At 37.6% G+C, this 24643-nt stretch overlaps 3 protein-coding genes across 6 annotated transcripts in view; all 3 read left to right on the top strand.

Moving 5' to 3' along the window:
• porb (P450 (cytochrome) oxidoreductase b) overlaps positions 1-5792 on the top strand; it is a 34961-nt gene extending 29169 nt beyond the window's left edge. For all 3 annotated transcript variants that reach the window (XM_059331069.1, XM_059331068.1, XM_059331070.1), the window contains 3 exons: positions 1021-1166; positions 2117-2202; positions 3444-5792. In XM_059331069.1, coding sequence (XP_059187052.1) covers positions 1021-1166; positions 2117-2202; positions 3444-3588 — 377 coding nt within the window. In that variant the 3' untranslated portion in view covers positions 3589-5792. The remainder of the gene's footprint in view (positions 1-1020; positions 1167-2116; positions 2203-3443) is intronic.
• Positions 5793-7715: 1923 nt separating this feature from the next.
• taf15 (TAF15 RNA polymerase II, TATA box binding protein (TBP)-associated factor) lies at positions 7716-17804 on the top strand. 2 transcript variants are annotated; one of them, XM_059331096.1, is made up of 16 exons: positions 7716-7846; positions 8553-8577; positions 9483-9516; positions 9617-9698; positions 9838-9895; positions 10249-10397; positions 10509-10713; positions 13039-13073; positions 13630-13662; positions 14032-14138; positions 15304-15433; positions 15525-15638; positions 15753-15825; positions 15938-16026; positions 16166-16319; positions 17343-17804. In XM_059331096.1, exons 1-16 carry the CDS (start codon positions 7837-7839, stop codon positions 17380-17382), a joined length of 1338 nt encoding a protein of 445 aa, XP_059187079.1. In that variant the 5' UTR covers positions 7716-7836; the 3' UTR covers positions 17383-17804. The 2 variants fall into 2 exon arrangements, with proteins under 2 accessions (XP_059187079.1, XP_059187078.1); XM_059331095.1 differs by having other exon boundaries at positions 14029-14138.
• Positions 17805-18417: 613 nt separating this feature from the next.
• The window catches only part of mmp28 (matrix metallopeptidase 28), a 34522-nt gene continuing 28296 nt past the window's right edge, over positions 18418-24643 (top strand). Inside the window, exons 1-3 of the mRNA XM_059331761.1 lie at positions 18418-18739; positions 21685-21761; positions 23664-23863. Of these exons, the coding sequence (XP_059187744.1) occupies positions 18617-18739; positions 21685-21761; positions 23664-23863 (400 nt within the window). The 5' untranslated portion in view covers positions 18418-18616. The remainder of the gene's footprint in view (positions 18740-21684; positions 21762-23663; positions 23864-24643) is intronic.

Here is a 24643-nt window from a genome sequence, read left to right as displayed (position 1 = left end):
ATAACCTTATGTCTCCACAACGATAGAACAATGAGGGAAAAGACCTTCACATACAGGTGCAGCTCAATAAATTAGAATATCATAGAAAAGTTGATTAATGTCAGTAATTCAATTCAAAAAGTGGAAATAACACATTGTGTAGATCCATTACACATATAATTAGAAGAAATTCAATAAATTAAGACATTAAATATTTCATTCTAATGAGTATGGCTTACATTTAATGAAGACCTAAAATTCAATGTCTCAAAAAATGTTAATATTACAGAAGACCATTTTTAACAAGTATGTTTAATATGGAAATGTTGGCCTCTTTAAAGTATGTCCATCTATATGACTCAATACTTGGTTGGGGCTATTTGACTTAAACTACTGGAAATTGACTTTTCTATGATATTCTAATTTATTGAGATGCACCTGTACACTTGCGCTCAAAAGTTTGGGGTCACCCAGAAAATGTCTGCGTGGTTTTCCATGAAATGACTTACAAAATGAATCTAAAATATAGTGAAGACATTGACAAGAGGATATAAATAATAATTTTAACCTGTACAAATCTCTAGCTTTACCTCTGGATTCTCAACTAGCCTGAGGAAGGATCATTTTGTTGCTTCTCAAATCAGCACAAAACAGCTGTGCTAACATAATGTATAGGTGTTTTAATGATCAATCAGCCTTTCAACACTATAAATGTGGATTAACGCAATGTGCCACTGGAACACAGGAGTGATGGTTGCTGACAATATACAGATACAGTCATGGAAAAAATTATTAGACCACCCTTGTTTTCTCCTTGCTTTCTTGTTCATTTAATGCCTGGTACAACTAAAGGTACATTTGTTTGGACAAATATAATGATAACAACAAAAATAACTCATAAGAGTTTAATTTAAGAGCTGATATCTAGACATTTTCAATGGGTTTCTTGATAATTATTTTGGTTATGATAAAGAAAACCATTGAAAATGTCTAAAAAATACATGTATAAAATACCCAATGTTCTGTCGTGTTTCCTTTTAGGAAAGGAGGTGGGAGAGACGGTGATGTTTTTCGGCTGCAGATATAAGAATGAGGATTATATCTACCAGGAGGAGCTGGAGGAAGCAGAGAGGAAAGGAGTTCTCACTCAGCTTAATGTGGCCTTCTCTAGAGACCAGGAGCAAAAGGTACGGCTGCTAGTGTTCCCCAGAGCTCAACAAAGGTTTCTTTTACATATTTGAGCACCGTTTTGGTAAAAAAAATGTATTGAGATTGGAAAACCCCTGAATAAAAGGTGATTAGACTCAAATGTACAAATGTACAAAGGGGTTGCAAACACACACAGGTAATAGATACACAGTATAGTCCGTGTGTGTGGAACTTTCTGACCATATGATGCATTTTTCTTTTTTTGGTTGTATCTTTATTTGGAGTGGACATGTAAATACACCAGCATAACAGCATTAGTAGAAATAAAAGCAAATGTCCTTCCGGTTTTGTTTGTTTTGAGTCCAAGAAAGAGCACATCACCAACCATCCGGGTATACGAGTCCAAAGAGAGTATAGTCACGGATCATAGATCATATCTAGTTCATCCTTTGTAGTGTCCACTCTCCTCTAGTAACTTAAATTTCACAGAAATTGTGATAATGAGATAACATCAGTGGATACACATTATCCTCTTAAGGATAGTATTGACAATTTTCCCAGAATAAACAGTCAGATAAGGTTCACATGTTCACTTAGAGATAGCTCTGGTAAAACTTAATAGTAGGTAGAACAGTTTACATGAAACTATGTATTGGAACCAAGGTGGTTGCCTGCCGCTGTTGTCATAAAAAATAATCATCCATAACCAGTCAGAAAATTAAATAAGTCAATCACAAAACAATATTACCAATGAGATCAAATAAAGTTTGCTCTCCTGGGGGCTATGAATAAAATCCAGTTGTTCCAAATTTGATAAAATTTGTCCTTTTGAATTCTTAATTGATAGGTCAGTTTTTCTGTCCTAAATATCTCTAGAATAATTTGGATCCAGTCATCCAGGGTAGGCTGAATCGGGCTAAACTATCTGCTTGTGATGCATATGATGCATTTATGAACAATTTTTACTCTTTCTTTTTCAAAACTTCAGGTGTACGTACAGCATCTCCTCAAACAAAAGAAGGAGGACATCTGGAAGCTGATTCACCAAGACAACGCTCATATCTACATCTGCGGGTAATTAACAGAAGATTAACAGAAGATTCACATTAAATGTTTATGTATTAAAAAAGAGCAAACTTTCAGTATCTTAACTAATCTATTTCATGATTGATTTCAGTTGAATATTGGTCCACTTAAGTTGATGATGCTGATTATTTTGGACCATTATTTGATACTAAGAAATGATATGAAGTATAAACATTCTCTGAACTGGTTTATATCTTATCAACCAGAAACCAGAAGCGATTAACTTCCAGTTTCACCATGTTTTTTTAAGTATATCTTTATTAGTAATTATGCTTCACAACTTATTCACATATACAACATTTTTTTCTCTTTAAAAAAAACTAAAACATTTATCCCCCCCTTAGAAAGAGCCAGTCGTATGGCCCAAGCATGGTAGAATATCATATGGCATTAGTAACAACAATGATAAGTAATAATATATAATGGAGAAACAAGTACACATTACAATAATTAAAAAATGAGTTAGAAAATAAAATAAGAAATAAAAGAGAAACAGACAGCAAAACCTCTCCTTTAACTTTCAGTTGTTATTCCTTGGTCTGGGAAGCACCTTCAAAAATATGTTGTGATATTTTAGGTCCAACATTATCGAGAAATGGGGTCCTTATAATGATAAAATAAAACAATTATCCCTCTGGACCAGTATGTCAAATATTCCATGGGTAAGAAGTCAAATATTACCTTATGCCAATCTAAAACTGCAGTTGGCTTATTTGAAATCCATTTCAGCAATATAGTTTTACATGCAGCATATGTTAAAACATTTCTTTGCTTCAATCTTATGTCTGAGTTCAGGTGATATCTGGAGGCAATGCAGTAATTTAAATTGTGATTCCTTTGCTCTATTATATGGATATGTTGTTAGCATGCTCCCATATGTCCGCCTCCATAGCTTTGTCTATTGCCACCCCAAGATCCTGAGCCCATTTTTGCATAATTATATTGTAAGTCTTATTGGACTTATAAAAGGCCTCATAACATCTTCTTACTGTAGCTTTATTGTTATGTATTTTGTATTTCACCATGTTTTTGTTAATCAATCAACCATTCAAACCGACTCAGAAAACTGAGAATCTCACAATTAATGCACAATTTCAAGCATGTCTGTAGCATACACGGTTCCAAAGACATTTTAAGTTTTGAAGAACATGTCAAACAAGAACTTTACAATATGAAAACACTAAAACAAAGCAGAGCAGACTTCTGAAGTGATCTCTCTCCTGATTTAGGGATGCAAGGAACATGGCTAAGGATGTGCAAGCGGCCTTCTATGAGATGGGAGAAGAACTGGGAGGCATGACGCGCACACAGGCCACAGATTACATCAAGAAACTGATGACCAAGGGACGCTACTCACAAGATGTCTGGAGTTAAAGAGCCTCGGACTCAGTCTAACTGCTCGACTGGTGGTTTTTAAATTTTCTATTTGTATCGTGTCTTGTTTTATCAGGACTGAATATAAAACATTAAACACTTGTTCATTACCCTGGTTCATGAGAGCTACAGGTAGTAGAAGCTCGTGAGGCAAACACTACCTCAGCAGGTTTAGTTCATACAACACATATTAACACATGTATTTCTTATGTATACTTCATTATGGATCTGGACCACCATCTTGTGTCTCCTTTGAGCCGCGGTCTCAGACCAAATACCGGTTCCCTAGTCTAGTTTTCAAGAGTTTCTGATATAAATGAATGGATTTGTGTAATTGGGGGCTTGACTGCACCTCTGGGTGCTCGGGGGGTCGGGTGTGGCACCCTACTGGCTTGAAGTTCCTCTGTCAGTCATGCAAATGAAGCATTTTTTTATTAATGAGGCAATCAGAGCAGCTTTATAAACCGATGACTGAGACAGACACCTCTGTATGTACATTATATTATTCCACTGTGAACATTAAGATTTCCATTGAAAATTTATAAAGCGCATTCAGTTTGCCATCTTGAGATATTTGTAACTTTTATCTAACTGATTAACAGACAGTAGACGTAACACCACAGCAGATAGTGGAGCGTTCCTGGTGCAGTGTGAACACTCGTTCCCCTTTTCCAACAACATGGAGCTGGTTCCTTTCCGGTTTTTCTCACCTAAATTTTGAACAGTTTGGAGCACTTTGACCAAAAATAAATTGGCTCAGAATCTGAAAAGGTGGTTCTCAGCTGGAACCAAAAGGTTGCAGGTTTTCCTTTTTAAAGTTTGAACCATCACATCAGTGGGCGTGTTATCTTGTACAGGTTGGAACGAGAGGAAGTCTATAGTTTTTATACATCTTCTTGTCATTAATAGTTGGTTCCTGCTGTCAGTAATAACCAAGTGACAACCTTCGCAGCTGAAGAGTAAAGCTGACGTGGAAGTGGCAAAAGCCGCAGTTCCTTGGATGACCACTTGAGGCTGGCTCCAAAATCGTGTCAATCCCCATAGACCCCCATGATAAAATGCTCAACTTTACAGCAGGAATAAATGTGTTCTGGCTGGCTAGCCTGCCTCAGCTCAATGCCTATGCGGTCTATGGTAATAACAAACCAAAACTTTGCAGGTAATCAGTGTGATGTGCTGCCTTATTGCTATTTACTTAGTTGTGCATTGTGCAACGCTGTCCATTAATGATCACAAACTGGTGAAAGGTTTACCACAGCTCTGAACGGAGCCAGTTCAAGAACCAGAGCTAATTTGGTGGAAAAGGGGTTTTTGAGACGCTTTAGACATGAAAAGGTGTCGACTTTAGTTTCTCTCAGAACCAATCTTGTTGTACTTTGAGAGTTCAATTAAATGTGTTTAGAACATTCATATAAATTCTGAGTGAAAAATGTTTAATGTAACATACTGGCATTATGGGTACTATTATGTTTACCTTTGTATTTTGACAAGGGATTTTGCCTGTTATGCATAAATTGCTGTTTATTTTAATCAGTAATGGTAACCTTTAAAAGGCACAAAAAGTGATGCAAAGGGGAATATCAGTTAGAGAAAAAAAATAGAGATTATGTGCATTTTTATTTACCATAAAATCCTTTAAACATGGTGAAGGTGGTGTAGGTACCCGATTATATTTTTAAAATGTTCTTTGAAATGTTGGCTTTGTAAACAAGATCTGTCCTCCTGAATAGTGGTTGTTTATTTTATATGCATCTGTCAACAGAGGAGTATGAAATCCATTTGTCATGTGGCAGTAACAGACGTATGACTTCCACCTCTGTTTATCTCTATTTTTTTAATTTTAATTTTGTGTCGAATCACATATGCACCACTACATTACAAGACGTATAAAAACATCTTGTGTGTCTCCCAGCATCTGTCCGTCAGTGCTCATCTCAGTACTTCTGTGTGAATAGGACGAGGTCAACAAACCAGTTAAAGTGCAGCCTGTGCCTTTTTAACACTGCCTTATGTATGAAGTTAGCATTTTAACCCTGATGCTTCACTGTCTTTTTCATAGCTTTTTTTTTTCTTCCATGCTTACATTTTCATAGAAAGTCACTTTACCCAATTCTGTTGCTTTTTGTTTTGTCATCCCACTATATGATGTAATTATTTGATTTTATCCAGGCATGCATTTTTTAATGAATAAAATTGGAATAAATTGTTGTGTTTTTGTAATTAAATATGGTTAAACTTAATCAGTATAAGTATTTTACACTGTTGCAAATACAAGTCCTTAATTTGAAATGTAACTTTAGTAAAAGTAAGTATAATCAGGAAAATGTACTTAAAGTATTATTAGTAAAAGTACTCAATTCAGATCAAAGTCCCCTATGATTGTTATACTATTAGATATTATATAATTACATTCTATTTCTCACACATAGTTTAATGTAATGAAAAGCAAAAAAGCTGAAATTTTTACTGCTTCAGTTGGCTGAGCCTTAATAAGCCATTGTGCCTGGAGATTTCCATCAGACTTGATATGCCGTGCTGACTGCCTATTTCTGCATTTGTTTTGTGCTCTTATGCTTTGTTTTAAATAACTTTTTTAGTAAAATAAAAGAGGCTACTATATCTTTTTACCTCTGAAAACCTTAAGTTTTACAGAAAAAGATATTGAGAAAAGCCTAAGCAACATATAAGGAATCATATCATTTAGTCTTCAGGTCAATCATACACACACATGGTAATTCGCCCCAGACAATGACACATTTATTAGATAGCAACCACACACAAGTTTAAAGTTTGCAGTTGCATAACATTATTTACTAGATTGAGTCCTATTCTTATCAACAGTTCTACAACAAATGTGAAAAATGTTAATTTGGTTGACTGTTTCATTTCCACATTAATATTCACCTTTTCTCTTATCTGACAGTATCCTTATCTTTAGACATGATGGTTTTTCATGTACAGTCATGGAAAAAAAATATTAGACCACTTTTTTCTTCAATTTCGTTTCATTTTTAATGCCTGGTACAACTAAAGTTACATTTGTTTGGACAAATATAATGATAACATCAAAAATAGAGTTTAGTTTAAGAGCTGGTATCTAGCCATTTTCCATGGTTTTCTTGATAACAACCAAAATCATTATCAAGAAAACAATAGAAAATGGCTAGATATCAGCTCTATAATTAAACTCTTATGAGATATTTTTGTTATCATTATATTTGTCCAAACAAATGTACCTTAAGTTGTACCAGGCATTAAAAATAAACAAAGTGAAGAAAACAAGGGTGGTCTAATATTTTTTTTACATGACTGTATATTTTAACAATACCAGTGCCAAAAAATGCATGTTTCATTTCGTCACACTGCTAAAATAATTGCCTAAGTCATTTTTTTGTCAATTATTTTTTTGCCTAAATCATCTCCTCATGACACCGGCCACCTATGGTAAAATCGCCTACATCCTCAGTTTATCAGATCATGTGATTTTACCCCTTTAAGATAATGATTTATTATGCCTAAGTCAAAATAAAATGTGACTGGCAATTTTTTGAACATGCCTTTGTGACTTAAGCAAGATATGGTAACACTTTATTTTGAAGGTGTCTACATAAGAGTGACGTGAGCGTGTCATAAACATGACATGCATGGGATATGTCATGAACATTAATGACACTTTGAAGTAACATTAATGCTCATGATACTTGTCATGTCATGTTTCTGACAGGCTTGTGTGACTCTTATGTAGACACCTTCAAAATAAAGTGTTACCATATCTTGCTTAAGTCACAAAGGCATGTTAAAAAAAAGTCATTTATTTCTCTTAAGTTACATAATTTACACACAGTTGTTACTATGCCAATAGCCATCCTTTATTACATCATTTTTGAGCGAAATGATCAATAAATGTCATATGTTACACTTTTGGTGAAGTTTTTTGTGTTTCCTGCAAAACTTGAAAAAATAAGATAGGCGATTTTTTTAACAGGGTGACGATTTCCACTTTTATTTAGCCTATTGCAGTTGCAGTTCTTTGCCGTTCACGGTGTAACAGGAGGTGGCGCTGTTGTGACCGAGCTGTGCATACGAGACGTCCGTTCCAGCAGGAAGAAGAAGAAGCCGCATAAGGGAAGTGTCGCAGAGGGCTCCGCTCCATTCTGTGGCGCTGCGTGGATGTCAACCAGGGTTTTTATCAGCTAATCAACAGAAACAGCTTTCATTGTATTTTAACTATATATACAAAGGCACAGAATGGCCACTGGTGAGTCGACATGTGTTTTGATTATTTGTGTCGTGTGTTTTTCTGGGTAGAGATAATGGAAAGTGGGTCGAGGGCTAAATTATCTGACAACCTCGAGGCCAGAAGACGGGCTCCGTCTATCGCCTGGAACATGGCTCATCTTTCATTAGCGGAACAAAGTTAGCTCCGCCTACTAAAACCTGTGTTGTAACTGGTGTTAGTTAGTGTAAAGTTGACCCCGCTTTAATTTGCTGGTTTTTCACAGTCGTGCCGAAACTTTTAATATGAAAATACCGCAGCGGGGCCTTGTTGCGGCTCGCTAGCTGTTAGCTCCATGTTTCCGCTAGCGTCTTTGTTTATACCGATGCTATTGTTTCTATGCTGCCTGTGAAACGTTTTGTGCTACATGGTCACATTTTTCTAGCACAAGCTGACATTAATCTCACCTACAGAGTTGGATTCATAGCAAGCTGTGCCGAGGCTGTGCACGCTTTCTGTACACATGACTGTATGTCTCGTTTCAAGACTTAGCCCAAGCCTAGACTAAAATTGACCGCCATTTTTTTTACTGGGTTGGCGTGGGGACAGGCCTGTTGCCCTACATACGCAGCCTACTTCTGTCTTCAAGCTAGCAGTGCATCATCTGCTTAGTCACTTTCATATTCTGCATACTCCTTTGGGCAACATTTTGTTGTAACGCTAAACTTTGGTTTTATTTGTCTTTCAGATTCAGGCTACGGTGGCTCACAAAGGTAATGTAGCGATACAAACACACACGCCTCACATCGATCTGTGTTTGTATAGCCAAATCATTGCACACACTCTTTTTTTATGATTCAAAGTTTGTATGAGATTTTCATTATTACATCATACAAACGAACATCAAACAAAACAGACAGGATGGGGGTAATAAAAAAATACAATAATAGTAAATAAATGCATAAAAATAAAATACAAAATCTGAAAATAAATTGACTAAAAATAAGACAGGCAAGTGAGTAGGCAAAGCAGGCAAATTAACACATCTGTCTATCAAAACTATCCCATTTTTCTTTTTATCATATAATTTTCATAATTTATTCTCCCCAACATCTTCTCACACACCACAGTCCCCATCATCTCTGTTTTCCACATACTGTGTGGGAGCCTGGGGTTCCCTCCAACACCTCAGAATAGTCCATGCACATGTTATTAGGCCAGTTTTTAATATTCTAAAACTGTATTTATTCAACAGGGGTACCATAGTTCTGTCTCCAAGGAGACGTAGTCTTGGTGACATGGGAAGTTTACAATTTAATCATTTGCTCACATAATCTATAACATTTTCTCACAAGGGGAGGATCTTACAACATTCCCATAATGCATGGATAAATGTGCCACTTTCTGCCCCAGACTTCCAACATAGATCATTATTAATTCTGTTAAGTCTTGATGGGGTAAAATAATATCTACGAATTATTTTATACTGAATGAATTTGCCTGTGGCTTCTCTTATGTATTCTTCAGTGTTGGAAAGAATCCCCTCCCGTGTTTTTTCATCCAGTGTACAAGACAGATCCATTGTACACATTCTTATTCAAAGCCTATATAACCGAGACACAACGTTTTTGAATGCATATAAAACTTGAAGCTAACTGTTTTCATCATGTTTTTGTAGCTATGGGTCATATAGCGGCCAGCAGGGTGGACAGGTAAGACCCTTCCCATGTTCCTCATAGCCAAGTGTTACAATTTTAAACTATTTTTTAAGCATTTAATATAACCTCGTTAACTGGACTCTCTGAATGACAGGGTTATGGACAAGGAAATGGCAGTGGCTCCTATGGGGGTCAGAGTTATGGTGGCTATGGACAGCAACCCGCAGCGACAAATGGTACAGTATACGTTTATTCAATAAAAGTTATTTGCAAAAAACAATGATTGGAACATTGCACTGATGCCTATTTGATCACTGGGATTAGAATACTTGCTTTGAATCAATCACTCACTTTTGTGAATCTTCTTGTTGACAGATGGTTATGGCCAGTCTCAGCAACCTAGCTATGAAAGTTACGGACAGGAATCATCAGGGTAAGATGCTCATATCACATTGTTCATGGACCTCTCACTGACATCCTTTGTTTTGTAATGGATTAGTTGCATTAAGATGTACAATTAATTAATTAAAATAAAGAATTGAAGCTTAGTTGAACCATATTGTGTTACACATCTCATGAACCAAAGAGGAACGTTTTAATTTGTAGAAAAATAATTTGTAGCAAACAATTCAAGATTGTTTCTGTTTTTTATATTTTGCTCCACTTTATTTTGTTTTTTTAAATTGACAACTGCCTGTCCTACCCGCCTGACGAAAGATGAAATCTTAATGATTTAAATATTTGGCATCCTTGTTTGCAAACATTTTTTGCAATTATCTTTTCAAGGTATGGTGACAAGTCGTCAGCATCGTCTTACGGACAAGCTTCCTATGGTAGCCAGAGTCAAGGAGGAGACAGTTATGGACAGCAGGGAGGCGGCGGCGGCAGTGGTGGTGGTGGCGGCAGCGGCGGTAGTTATGGAAGATGGAGTGATGGTACAAATAACTATATCTTGAGTTAATATGGAGACCACATCTGTATTCTGTGAGCACCTACAAATTAAATGTCTTTATAATTAGTAAGGCTGAATAAATCTTTCTGTGCAGCAGGTGAAGGAGGTGGTCAGGGTGGGAGATTTGGACGTGACCAAGGAGACCGTTCAGAGGGAGGCGGGGGCTACAGAGGCAGAGGCCGTGGTGGCGGCGGCGGCGGCGGCTATGATCGTGGCGGCTATGACCGTAGTAGTAGTGGCGGATATGACCGCAGCAGTGGATACGACCGTGGCGGAAGAGGCGGACCTCCTGGTATGGGGTAAGTTGCACAGTGCCACTGCCCCTAAGGTACCTCTGTACACTGTGAAATATGACTTGTTGTCACTCAACACATCATCACTCATCACCTACAAACCACCCACCTAGATTCTTCTCACCACTCATCTGCTTTGTGCTCCAGATCCCCAAACTGTGGTAAAAAAAGAAAATAATTCAAAACCTGATTCACCTGAAGTTTTTACATGACGCATTCTGGTGTTGAACCCACATTGCTGTTCAGATCAGGTGGCACATACAAGTGGTTGTTTGACCCACTGAGGATCTGCTTGTTTTGTGATCTATAGAGAAGGACTGGGGACTGAAGACGTTAGCCAAAATAGGAGTTTAAAGTTACCTCTATGGTTGCAAAGGACAAGAGAATTTCCTAGGGAAATTAAGCATGGTTTGGCAAGTTTGGAAAGTACACACTTTCAGTTTTAAAAGCTCACCTTTTTGTAACTGTGAACTTGAATGCAGGGGAACTGCACATGATGGAGTCTTATGCAGTGTACGAGTGTACCCTCTCATTGATTTGTAATGTTCATGATGCCCCGAATTTAGCAGCGCACCCTTTCATCACATAATTTGCACGGATCCCATTAAATATGAATCAACCCTTTGTGCGCCCACACTGCTGCCATGAGTATTCTACTTTCTGAGCCTACGGTCTACATACTTTCAAGTTAGGTTTGGTTATGGTAGATCAATTTTATTTTTTAGGATTTAAAACTTAACAGCTAGAAAAAAAGTAGCAGAAGGTGTTATGATTTGGGATGTAGCTTGATTGAAAATAATTAACATAAAGCTCCTCCAGTCGCATTTTTCACATTTCTTATAAAAAATGTAATCCCAAGTTTGCACGCAGCCTACATTGAACCTTTCCCCGTTAACTTTTTAGCTAGCTAACTCACCCCATGGCACATTTCACATCGTTTTTGACAAATTAATGGTTTCTTTTATAAGGTAAAAAGTTTATATAGGCATACAGTCAGAGCTGATGACCCCTATATTTCTTTTTTTTTCAAATTCCTGTTAATTCCCACAGAAAGTTTCCATCTCAAATATTCTAAACCCTGGGCACCACAGACCCCGCTGAGCAACCGTATGATCTGAAACATTAGAGCAGGTTTTGTTCATTCTCCAACAGATCAAGTGACATTTTTATCAACTAGGAAGAGACACCATGACATTTTAGAGGCTGTATTAGTTTAAATATGAAGAAATTCAGAAATCTTTAGAGTTCTACATTTTTAATGGATGTTTCTGTAAGGATTCCTATACTGCAGCACATCACTAAGAAGCAAAAACGCATGAAAAAACACACAGTGCTCCACATGGAGATGCATGCTATGACCTTTTCACCTTGTGTATATGGGTCCTCTCCCCTTTCAGGACCTGCAGAAGTAGCACAATCAGTTTTCAAGAGAGATCCTAAGATGCCCATCTACCCATGTGTGAATTTTTTTTTTTTTTTTTTTGAAGACCGACTTTGGTATGATCTAAGATATGTTGGTCCACTAGGTGACTTTGTGCAACAGACTAAAAGCACTTTTAATTAAATTATTTTCTGTTGGATTGTGTCATTTGAACTTGATCCACAGTGAGGATTTCTTTTTGATTTCTTTTTTATATTTTTGCCACAGTCAAGTCTCCCACAGCCATACTTTTTATTTTATTTTATATTTGCCAGACACTCAGATTTGGTGTGTTTGTTGTGCTCTGAGGACCACATGATAGTTTTTGAACAATGGGAAACTCCACTGAAACGATGCCCTTAGACCCGGAGCCACATCTTCAGCTGCTTCACATTCAACAGGTTTCATTCAAGTGTTGTATATTTGACAATGGCGAACATGTGTGTTGTGTTAACATGGATCTACATTTTATACTACAGGTGTTCAGAGTGATTGAACTAAAAGTTGGACCTCAGTTAAAGGATCTCTTAAACGCACTCAGTGGAAGATTGCTTATCAATTCCTACACCCCTTCACACCAATTTGGCTTCTCATATTATAGAAAAAATTCAGCTGGTTTTCCGGCTCTTGGTATCCAATCTGGTCATGTAAAAAAAGTACCAAATTCATTGTAAATGGTGACCCAGATGTGATGATTGCCTTCACTCGTCTACCTGATTGTTCAGTCAGAGCTGCCTAGTCGTCTGTTCATTGATCTCTAATGTCAAAGACTAACGCATTCCTCGTGTGAGACATTTCCACCATAGTCGCACACCCTGGCAGGAGTGCATACTGATGGGGATGTAGGGGAGCTTTGAGCTCTCAGTTGCGACAAAGGAAAAGCCATCATATCTCCAATTTTTCCTCTGCAGAGGTGGTGACCGTGGTGGCTACAAAAATTACGGTGGTAAGTGACGAGCATCAGAACTGTGTCGGTGGGGGAGGAAAGAAGTTGAGTTAGCAGAAAGAAAAGAGGGGGATTTAAAATGAATACAAAAAAACTCAGTGAATGCCACCATTTTCATGTCCAGAGCCCAAGGGACTCCACCTATTATTCTTAGCAGGGTTTCTCTTAAATGACTTCAGATATGGTAAAGAACATGGAGCCTGAGCAGTAAAATATTGGTATTGTTGCATGAAGACGAGGGCTGATTGTAAATGACAGAGGTGCTCCCAGGACGAAGAAGGAAAACTTTCTAAAAACTGGAGACATTTGGGATGTTTTCATTTCTGGTGTAAGCTCAAAAAAGACCCAGAACAATTCTGGTGTTGTTGCACGGTGTTGGTATGTGATGCAACGGTATGAAAACACCCATCAGAGAGCTGTAAACATGGACATTGTTTAATTTTCTTTATCATTATGCATTGGTAGGGGATGAAGTTAATGCTTGTTTGAAACAGTGCAACAGCTTTTAAGATTTCTTGCCTAACTGTTCTCTTCCACCCTCTCCTCTGTTTTACAGGCTCTCGAGACTACGACTCACGGGATGAATCAGGTGAGACTCTTTGAGCATTGCATGGTTTATAACCAGGGTTTGTTATGAGCAAACAGCTGGAATCTGAAATTTTCTCATGGCACATGCCAGCTGCAATGAACTCCATAAAGGAAATTTGTATAATTTAATGTTAATCAGATACAATGAGCTTTTCACTACAGCTACTGTGGCCCAAAAAATTCATGATAGTGAAATTGCGATATAGGAAAAAAAATTTGATCTTGATATCCTAGAATTCACCTATTGTGACGTTGAGAATGAACTTATTGCACTTTTTATCTTTATAAAATGTTCTTCTGCCTATGTGACAACACAGATCTCTATATAGTTACACCAATATAATAATGGACGTCTTTTCTCCGGCAGCAGGTGAGCAGGACAACTCCGACAACAACACCATTTTTGTTTCGGGACTGGGAGAAGAAGCCACAGTTCAGGAAGTTGGCGACTTCTTCAAACAAATTGGTATCATCAAGGTATTTAGGAATTAAATCTGTTACAAAAAATATGCATCCTTAGGCCCTACTCTTGCCAACGTAGTGGGAAAAATAGGGTCACAGACTCCCTTGCATACCCCTTTTCAACCGAGGCAGTTCCAGGGCCTGCTGCAACCAGTTCCCCTCTTTTCTACTGCCAAAGAACTGGCTCTAGGCCAAGAAAACCATACAGATTGGCACCAACTCCTTGCTGGTCTTGAACTGCTTATTTCACGGACTAGAGGTGGGATTACCGGGACTAAAAAGACTAGCTAAAATGCATCATTTTATTTGTTTAACTGCTATATGATTAGGGGCTAGTGTTGGCTTAGAACAAAGGCTAACACATTTGGTGTACATGTCGAGTTTAGACTCGCAAAGCCATGAGCAACATTTGGCAAGAGACGATGTCAGCCGTTGTTGATGCTTGGAAGAGCAGCGATGTACCTAGACGTATACAGTGGCGTAATTATGTGGCTCTCAAACCTGTGGAAAGGTTTTTAAAAAATGGTTCTGAGAAGGTTCACAAGTTGAACCAGCCCAGCAAAAAAACTATGTCCGCGTTGGTCGAAAAATGGTAACAGATTGCCTTGACATTGGTGTGTCTGGGCCTCAATGACTGAAGGCCTGATTAAACAGTCAGCTGTATTACTTCATGAATGCATCTATACTTTTTTTTTTAATGTGACTTTAAGAAACAAACATTAAATGTTTTCATAAAATGAGGTACTTTCTTCCATCAATAAATCGCTGTTTTTATACATACTCCCGTATGTATCCGGTTGAGCACTGAATGATTTGGAGAGCGAAACTTTTGTACTTTTTAAAGAACTGAATCTAGTGATGCAGTGCACTGAAAAAAAGTGCTGTTCCCACCACTACAAAGTGAGATGAGATAATGCATTACTCGAGTACTTCTTCATTTTTTCCCTCTCCTTTGCTCCTTAAGTTAAATCCCCTCTGGTGGGTGAGATGTTTCATTGCTTTTGTAAAATCCACTTTTTAAAATCCAATTTTTTTATAAAACGCAAACATCAGACTGATAAAGTTCCACATGATCGACCAAATTCTTAACTGCCATTAATCGAGCATTGATTAATCGTTGACCAAGACCAAGGTGTAGAAACAGTAAATGCTGAGAATCCTGTTCATGTGGTTCTTTCAGGTGAACAAGAAGACTGGCCAACCAATGATCAACATCTACTCTGACAAGGCCACCGGCCGGCCAAAGGGAGAAGCTACAGTGTCGTTTGATGACCCGCCCTCTGCTAAAGCTGCTATCGACTGGTTTGATGGTAAGAGTGATGGCATATCTTTAATTTTTTTTTCTAATCAAACACTGTTCTCATTCAGGGGTCCTTTAAACTGATGTTTTTTTCTTTTCAGGTAAGGATTTCTGTGGCAAAACCATCAAAGTATCATTTGCCACTCGCAGAGCTGAGTTCACACAGAGAGGAGGAGGAGGTGGCGGCGGTGGAGGGGGAAGAGGTGGACGAGGAGGTGGGTATCGATCCAGCTGTCCAGGCCTCAAATGGCACTCGTGTCTAGTTTCGACATTGTACTTGCTGATGTTTCAGCTACTGGAGTTTTTGACAAATTGTCTGTCACGTTCAGGTTTCAGAGGTCGTGGTGGAGGAGGAGGACCCAACTTTGACATTAAGGGAGGAGACTGGCCATGTCCTAACAGGTTAGTAGATTTAAAAAAAAAAAAAAAAAAATTGTCAACAGAAGGGTTTCCTTTGGCCCTGTTTGAAGTGGGATTTTTATGCATAAAATGGCAATCTGATTTCTGTTTTTAGCTCTTGTGGCAACATGAACTTTGCACGGCGGCAAGAGTGTAACAAATGTGGCGCTCCCAAACCAGGAGATGCAGGAGGAGGATTTGGAGGTGAGGACCTTTTAACTTGTCTTCAGTACTGGAGAAAGTTGTTTTATTTTTATTGCAATCTGTTCCCTGAAAACATGCAGGATTGAAATGACACAAAATGCAATATCCTTGTTTTACTGACCAAATTGTCTTCTTACAGATCGTGGAGGCCGAGGCGGCTATGGCGGTGACAGAGGTGGTGGCTTCAGAGGCCGCGGAGGAGGTTTCCGTGGGGGAGACCGTGGAGGCTACGGAGGAGGTGGTGGTGGAGGAGGATATGGAGGAGGAGGCGGCGGCGGATACAAAATGGGAAGGTTGGTGAAACATTTTATTTTTTCATCTCATGTAGTGGTCGACTGATATGGGTTTTATCAGCGCTGATATTTAGAGAGCAGTGCTGCCAATGGAGATGTGTAATCTGATTTAAAATAGGATTTCCTTAGAAATTAGCCAAATTTCTGTACTTATGCAAACATAATGTTCATAACTGTTAATTGCTCGTGTGTAAACGCATTCAAAACTAGACAGTGAAGCCCTCCATGGATTTGGAAAACTTGTGTTGTAGCATCAATTGGCTTGATGGCAGTTGTCAGGTGTAAGTGAGGCAGATTTGGAAATGATACCCTGAATGTGTTTAACTTGTTTCCTAGAGCAGGGCCCTGGTCTAGACTAGGTGAAATACTACACTAAATGATTGGCCTCTCAGTTATCTGAAAATAGTATTAATTGGCCTTGTTAATGCAAGTACACTAATTGCACAGATAATAATCCAGTTTGATTATTTTACTTAAAATTGTGCCCTACAGAAGTTTATTTATTTATTGGAACTGTTTACATTCATTTGTACTGAAATAAAAACTGCCATCTATTTGTGGGGGAAAACCCACCCTGTAACTAATTTGAGTATACTTAATATTTTTTTAACCTTAACTAGTGTTAACAAAATTCCAAATTGTGTATTTAGTCTCGGACACCAATGCTTTTAAACCTCCCAGCTTATTAAGAAGCCATGTGGAGAAGTGTTTGAATATTCATGCCACACCCTTCACTTTGCACATTTTTTTTTTTGTCCTTTTGAGTGTGTTGGGTGTTTGCACCTTTTGATATATTGCTGCCAGCTGAAGGTGAAAAGCTGCGTTAACTGAGTGCTGTTAAAGGATTATTTTATCCAGCTACAGATTTAAAAGGCAAAGGGGCTGATGAACAAGGAGAAACTGACATCATATTTCACCCTAGTCTGTCGTTCAGATGATGGCGGTTAATTCAATGACAAAAGTGAATGTTTGGCTTGCAAAAAAAAAAAAAAAAGTGACGGACATGTTTGTCTTTTCCTGCAGAGGTGACCGTAGAGACGACAGACGAGACCGGCCATACTAAGTGTTGCAGATGGAAACCATTCCAGCCCTGGAGTTCACCGCGGAGGGAGGGTTTAGTTTTGGGAAACTGGAGGAAAGGGCTGCAGATCAGACATTCTGATTCATGCACCTTTTTTTTGTAGAAAGTGTCTCCCAACTATTACTGCTCATTTGAGCGAGGGACAGATGTGTTGAGCTACTGTAAAGGGACTTTGGGGCTGATTTGGCGCTTTTGGCATGTTTTGTTTTTTTTTCTTTCTCAGCTTTTTTTGTTTTATTTCTTTGTACATCTTTTTAATTTCCTCTCAGAATCTAGTCGCAGATGTTATGTGAGGTAGACTTCTTACCATTGTTTTGTATGAACGGATTAAATGTTTTACTTGGGTTCTCTTTTTTTTTTTTTTTTCTTCAAAATGATATTAAAAACTGTGATCTTTTCTCTGATCTTTGTGTCAGTTTATACCAGTCATTTGTAATATTGAAAGGTTTTGTCAACAGACATGAAAATATATATTGTGAAAACAATATAAAACGTTTACAGGTGCATCTCCATAAATTAGAATATCATGGAAAAGTCCATTTCCAGTATTTCAAGTCAAATAGCCCCAACCAACCGTGTGTATATATATTTACTATTGAATCAGCAGAAAACTTGCTATATCTACAGTCATTGGGGGAAAAAAATATTAGACCATTGTTTTCATTTTAATACCTGGTACAACTAAAGGTACATTTGGACAAATACAACAAAAATGGCTCTTAAAAGTTTAATTTAAGAGCTGATATCTAGACATTTTCCATGGTTTTCTTGATGATTTTGGTTATCAAGAAAACCATGGAAAATGGCTAGATACCAGCAACTCTTATGTCCTTTATACCTTTTAGTTTTACCAGGCATCAAAATGAACCAGAAATTGAAAACAATTGTCTAATAATTTTTCGTTACTTTTCCATTTACCATTTTCCGGCATGATAGATTTAAGCCATCTCGCCCTGCTCAGGTATTTAGAGCAGGAGAAGCTGCCTCCCCTGCTGGTATTTGGCCGTCAGGCGGCGGGCAGAGAGGGGCGGGGCCGACCCTCCCCGGAGCTCTGAGAGCTTCAGTCACTGCTCGCAGGGATGGAAATGTTAGACGAGCAGCAGCATGCTCTCACTTACTGACAGCTAGAGGAAAAGCAACCATGAAGAAACAACTTGGAGATCTTCAGAAATGCGCCATGCCAGTAGCGGGGTGTTGGTAGTGAGGTTGTCCCGCGATGAGCCGACGACCACCGGCCCAGGACCGGTGTGGAGCCGTGAGGGCAGCCTGGATCCTGACTGTAGCCGCCCTCATCACCGCTCAGACCGCCGGAGGATCACCGCTGGTCCCAGACCCTGGGGTACCCCTTTATTTACACTCTTAATTGAAAGTAACGATGTGGTTAACAACACAACTTACTGTATCAGGCTATAGGAATTAAATTAAGTTAATTTGCTTCAGTTTTTGGTTTAAGTATTTTCTTTTTTTTTTTTTTTTTTTTTTACTATTTACGTAAGGGGAGCTCAATCAAAAGTGGTTTAATTAATTTTCAGACTGCCAATAAATGGCACGGCTTTATGGTTGATCATCAGATTTTTGTTCATTGGCCGAATTAAAATTAGTTTGACACCGCAGCAGTTCTATAATTGGCGCTGACTGCCTTTTACATTTTTATTTTTTTTATTTTTACCTCTCAAATCCCAAACAAACCTGCAAGGATTGCTTTTGGGAGTTGCAGAGCCCTCTGTGGTTGAATTAACCCAAATATAACCATTGTGCCGGATAACAAAGTTTTGCATTTTTTGACCGTGAATAACTTCTAACAGTCAAAAGTAATTTGTATTTGTTCATGCATAGCCATAATGATGTAAAACATGACGTTTTCTGTAGAAACTTGGCCCGCGACAATATCAGATTTTACCATGGTCGAAAGCTATTCCCGATATCTGCTATAATAATGCCATCTGTCTAAATAATCTTTTGTTTATACTAGGTACTGGATTATTTCCATGATATTAATGTGTATTATTAACATATCAGTATTTAATTTTATAAATACCGGTATATCGTCACACACCTTGTAATAATAATACTTTATGCTCATATTGTCACTGTCATCAAATGTCCAAGCTCTTGTCCCAAAAGACTGGTGAACTTTTCAGTCTTTTTCTACATGTTTTAATAAGAAATAATTAATAAGAAAAAATTATTAGACCACTTTTTTTCTTCAATTTATTGTTAATTTTAATGCCTGGTACAACTAAAGGTAAATTTGTTTGGACAAATATATTGATAACAACAAAATGGCTGATAAGAGTTTAATTTAAGAGCAGATATCTAGACATTTTCCATGGTTTTCTTGATAATAACCAAAATCATGATCAAGAAAACCATGGAAAATGTCTAGATATCAGCTCTTAAATTACAACTTTTATGAGCTGTTTTTGTTGGGGTGGTCTAATATTTTTTATCATGACTGTACATACAGCAGGAGAATGGAAATAAAGCTAATTACAACAAAAGTTTTGAAATGACAGCAAACCATTTGTAATGGAGCCATATTGGAGGGATTTTCCTTGAGGCTTTTGTGAAGGAAAGAAGTTAAATTTAACAAATACTGTCTGCATGTTTAGTTTATTGTCTACAGTCACAGTTAATGTGACCATTACAGCCATAGCTGCATATAATGACACACAAAGAGACCAAACCCAACACAACTATTTATGTCTGAGGGTGTTTGGGGTTTTTCCAGTTTGATTGCCTCGCTGTGGTTTGGACTGGGCTGGTTTTGTCTCCGTTGGCCATCCATAAGCTGTAGGAGCTTCCAGCATCAGGATGTTACATGTGTTTCCAAAACTTTACTCTTGTTCTTCCTTTAAAAGCCTTCTGGCGTGTTTCAGTGTCTCTGATGGGACAAAGGGACATTTTTGTTACACATTCCTGTTTGCCGAAGCACATCTGTCATCTCTTCAATTTTAATTTCCATCCCACCTTCACCACATCTGTAATCATAGCTGCGCCTGCTGTTGTCTGAACACGAAAACCTGCTTCATTCACATGAGAGGCCGTAATATTAAACTATCAGCGTGGCTAATCTCAAACCGCAACACAACAACATCTGTTGTCATGGACCCAGTTGGTTATTTTATTGGTGCTCTCAGCTTGCATTTTTGCATGTTGTTAAGAAATAATAACTATGAATTTTCAGGACCACCCCAGGGGTTTCTCTCTCTTATGGGTGGTCCAGATATATACATCTGCCTTGGAAACCTACAGCAGCTAAAATTATCTGAACACTTTTATGATTTTATGATTTTATGAGGTATGCCTCTGTGGGGATTTACACAAGGTGCTACTCTGAGATCATCAGTTTTACAGAGGGATGCAAAATAATGATGGGAAGGGGTTTTTCTGTGTATTCGGGGCATCTTTTTTTTCTTCTTCAAAATGATATTGAAAACTGTGATCTTTTCTCTGGGCTTTGTGTGAGTTTATACCCATCGTTTTTAATATTGAAATGTTTTTTTCCAACGGATATGAAAATATATATTGTGAAAAGACGTCTACAGTCATTGAAAAAATTATTAGACCACCCTTGTTTTCTCTCATTTACCAGACTAAAGGTGCATTTGTTTGGACTTATAAAATGATAACAACAAAAATAGCTCAAAACAGTTTAATTTAGGGGCTAATATCTAGATTTTTTTTCATGGTTTTCTTGATAATAACCAAAATCATCAACAAGAAAACCATAAAAAAATGTCTAGATATCAGCTCTTAAATTAAACTCTTATGAGCTATTTTTGTCGTTATCATTATATTTGTCCAATCAAATGTACCTTTAGTTGTACCAGGCATTAAAATTAACAATACATTGAAGAAAACAATGGTGGTCTAATAACTTTTGCCATGACTGTATATAGACTACTGTATCAGCAGACAACTTGCTTTATCTGCAATCATGGGGAAAAAATTATTAGACCATTGTTTAATTGTCTAAAAAGGGTTATTTTCTGTGTATTTTAGGCATTTTGAAGTAGTATTTCATATATCTATAATATATCTATATATTTATTTCTCGAAGAATCATTGAGGGCAACCCCTCATTTACAATGATGTTGAGAGTACAGAGAAAACACAATGAAGAACAAACAGCACAGACAGAACACTTGAAAAACATAAAACAGTTATTTGTTATCATCGTTTTAAAGCAGGTATTAGCAGGTTTTTGTTTAAATTGCATGTTTTTCTGTGTATTTGGGGCATTTTGAAGTAGTATTAGCGGGTTTTTTCTTTAAATTGCAGGTTTTTCTGGAAAAGTACGGCTACCTCCATCAGGACAACCACATCCACAATGCTGCTGAGATGCGTTCAGCTCTCCGGTAGGTGGTAAAGCTGCTCTTCATTAAAGCTTTTTCTTGCCAGATAGACTAAATACTTTATTGTTGCAATCCAAAAGTAAGTGTTGGTGACAATTGTTTTGGTAGATCAGTCCCAATACAAAAGTAAGCGAAAAATGGAAAAAAACAAGCAAACTGTTTAATGTATCAATGCAAACCGTTTGAGTTCTGCACGGTATGTAGGAAACTTCAAGGGGGAAAGGGTAGGTGTAGTTAGCAGCCGCGCCAGGATCAATGTAGAAACTATGAGCCATCAGAAGTCATTATAATAACATGATATGATTTTAGAACAAGGTGAAGCATTTTCCCTCTACATTTTTCGATCAGAGTTAGCCAGTGTTCATCAGAAGGGAGAGTGAGCTCAGCCTCAGGGGCTTAAAACCTCAGTGCAGGGCAGTAAAACGCCTCCTCACCCCTGCACCCGGAAAAAAACCCTCCTGAACCCTCTCTGAACCAAACAGGAATGTCAAGAACCTCGCCCTCTGTCCCGTAGACCGACTGTACTATGATGGAGACTGATGAGCTTTTGCTTGTGATGAAAGCTCATGCTGAGGGAGTAAACTGTGTCAACATGTTTATCTCAAGAAGCGCACCTAAAGCAGCATTACCAGCTGTATGTTAAACCTTTCTAAACCTGCCTGGATCCAAAATCCACCTGCTGGCTGACAGTACAAACATCTGTCTACTTGGAAACACAAAAGGATGACATGTTGTAAACGGGGTTCCTACAGCTGCTAAAAATCCTTCAATACAATTGTTTTCAAGGTTTGAAAAGTGTTTGGATTTTGAAAGAAGTGCTGTAAATCTACTTACAGAGCTCATGTTTTAAAACATTAAACGTTGTGTTTTAAAACATTAAACTTTGTGTTTCAATTTGTCACCCTGCTGCAGAATAAAGTAAGCAGTGGTGGAAAGTAACTAAGAACATTTACTCAAGTACTGTACTTAAGTACAATTTTACGGAACTTGTACTTTACTGGAGTATCTCCAATTATGTAACTTTTTACTTCTACATCATTACATTTTGAGGCAAATATTGTACTTTTTACTCAGCTTTAGTTACTTTTCAGGTTGCGATTTAACATAAAAAACATAATACATTTAAAATTTGTACAAATTAAATCACATAAAAGTATATTAGGTAGTTAAATTAGCCCTACCTTGACAACAGTAAATTAAAGCTTACAGAAATGCATCAAAAATAATAATACAATAATATATTTGGACAATCTGAATGGGTTCATTCTGCATAACTAGTACTTTTACTTTTGATATTTTAAGTACATTTTGATTCTGGTACTTTTGTACTTTTACTTCAGTAAGTTTTGAATGCAGGACTTTAACATGTAGTGGAGTAATTTCACAGTGTGGTATCAGTACTTTTACTTAAGTAAGGGATCTGAATACTTTCACCACTGGGTGTGAGGAAACAAAATTTTTGTTCCGTGCTGTCTGCATTTTCGCTTCGGATACTGATATTATATGAAACTAGAAGATCTAAGGAATCTACAGACCCTAAGCATGTCAGGATATCATCGGGAAGTTCCCACAAGTCTCTTCTTTACACACATGCCTTTATACTGATAACATGCAGTTTAATACCACCATAACATCAAATTTTAGTGTGACAAAATAGTAAGTGAAATAACAGTGTACTGTATATAAATATGCAATTTTCCACAGCTGTGAGGTACTTTAAAGCTTTAAAATACACCTTGAATCTACTTGAAAAGTGCTTGAATTTGAAAAATCTGTAGGAACCTTTGATGAGTCAGGGGTCTCCAACTAGGTAAAATATTTAATTTTAAATCCCAGTTGATTTGTGATTGAAAATCATAATGCCTGTTCAGGAACAGCACCATGCAAACGTCTCCTTCTCTGCAGTGAGTTCCAGTGGTTGTCCAGGCTTCCTGTCACGGGCGAGCTGGACAGCGGGACCCTGAGGCAGATGGCGGAGCCTCGCTGTGGGGTGTCAGATGAGGGCAGCCAGCAGATCTGGGCTCGGAGAGTAAACGCCATCTTCACTGGGAAGAGCGATGCTCTCAGACGACCACAGCGCCGCAGGAGGCGCTCTGATGCCCAAGGTACTGTGTACACGTCTGAGACGACATGTTTATAGTATCTATATGAGAGAGTATGTACAGTCATGGAAAAAATAATTAGACCACCCTTGTTTTCTTCAGTTTCTTGTTCATTTTAATGCCTGGTTCAACAAAAGGTACATTTGTTAGGACAAATATAATGATAACAACAAAAATAGCTGCTAAGAGTACCATTTAAGAGCTGATATCTAGACATTTTCCATGGTTTTCTTGATAATAACCAAAATCATTATCAAGAAAACCATGGAAAATGGCTAGATATGTGCATAGCATAAATAAAAACCTATCCTCTGAGGTAAAAAGAGGGAGGTTTCTTTTAAAAAATCTGAAACTGCACAAAAAATATAATTGCATCAACATCAGCGTTGTGTAAATGAAAAATGTAAATGAAACAACTTTAAAACATTTTTTTCATTAAAAAACAACAACAGTGGAATTATGTAAACAATTGTGCATTTAAAAAGTATAAATTCTAAAATTGTATGAAGTAAGTAATACTAATATATAATTTTAGGGCAGTTTTTTGACACAGACATATTTTCCCTCTAATGGAAAATATCTAGATATCAGCTCTTAATTTAAACTCTTATGAGCTATTTTTGTTATTATCATTGTATTTGACCAAACAAATGTACCTTTAGTTGTACCAGGCATTAAAATGAACAAGAAATTGAAGAAAAAGGTTGGTCTAATATTTTTTTCCATGACTGTATGTTTATGTGTACCGAAGTCCAAACTGAACAGGAATATTCAGGGTGGAAT

This window comes from Centropristis striata, chromosome 4 (assembly GCF_030273125.1).
Source record: "Centropristis striata isolate RG_2023a ecotype Rhode Island chromosome 4, C.striata_1.0, whole genome shotgun sequence".
NCBI lineage: Eukaryota > Metazoa > Chordata > Actinopteri > Perciformes > Serranidae > Centropristis > Centropristis striata.
Note: the sequence above shows the minus strand (reverse complement) of the source record. Positions and strands in the feature narration are given on the sequence as shown.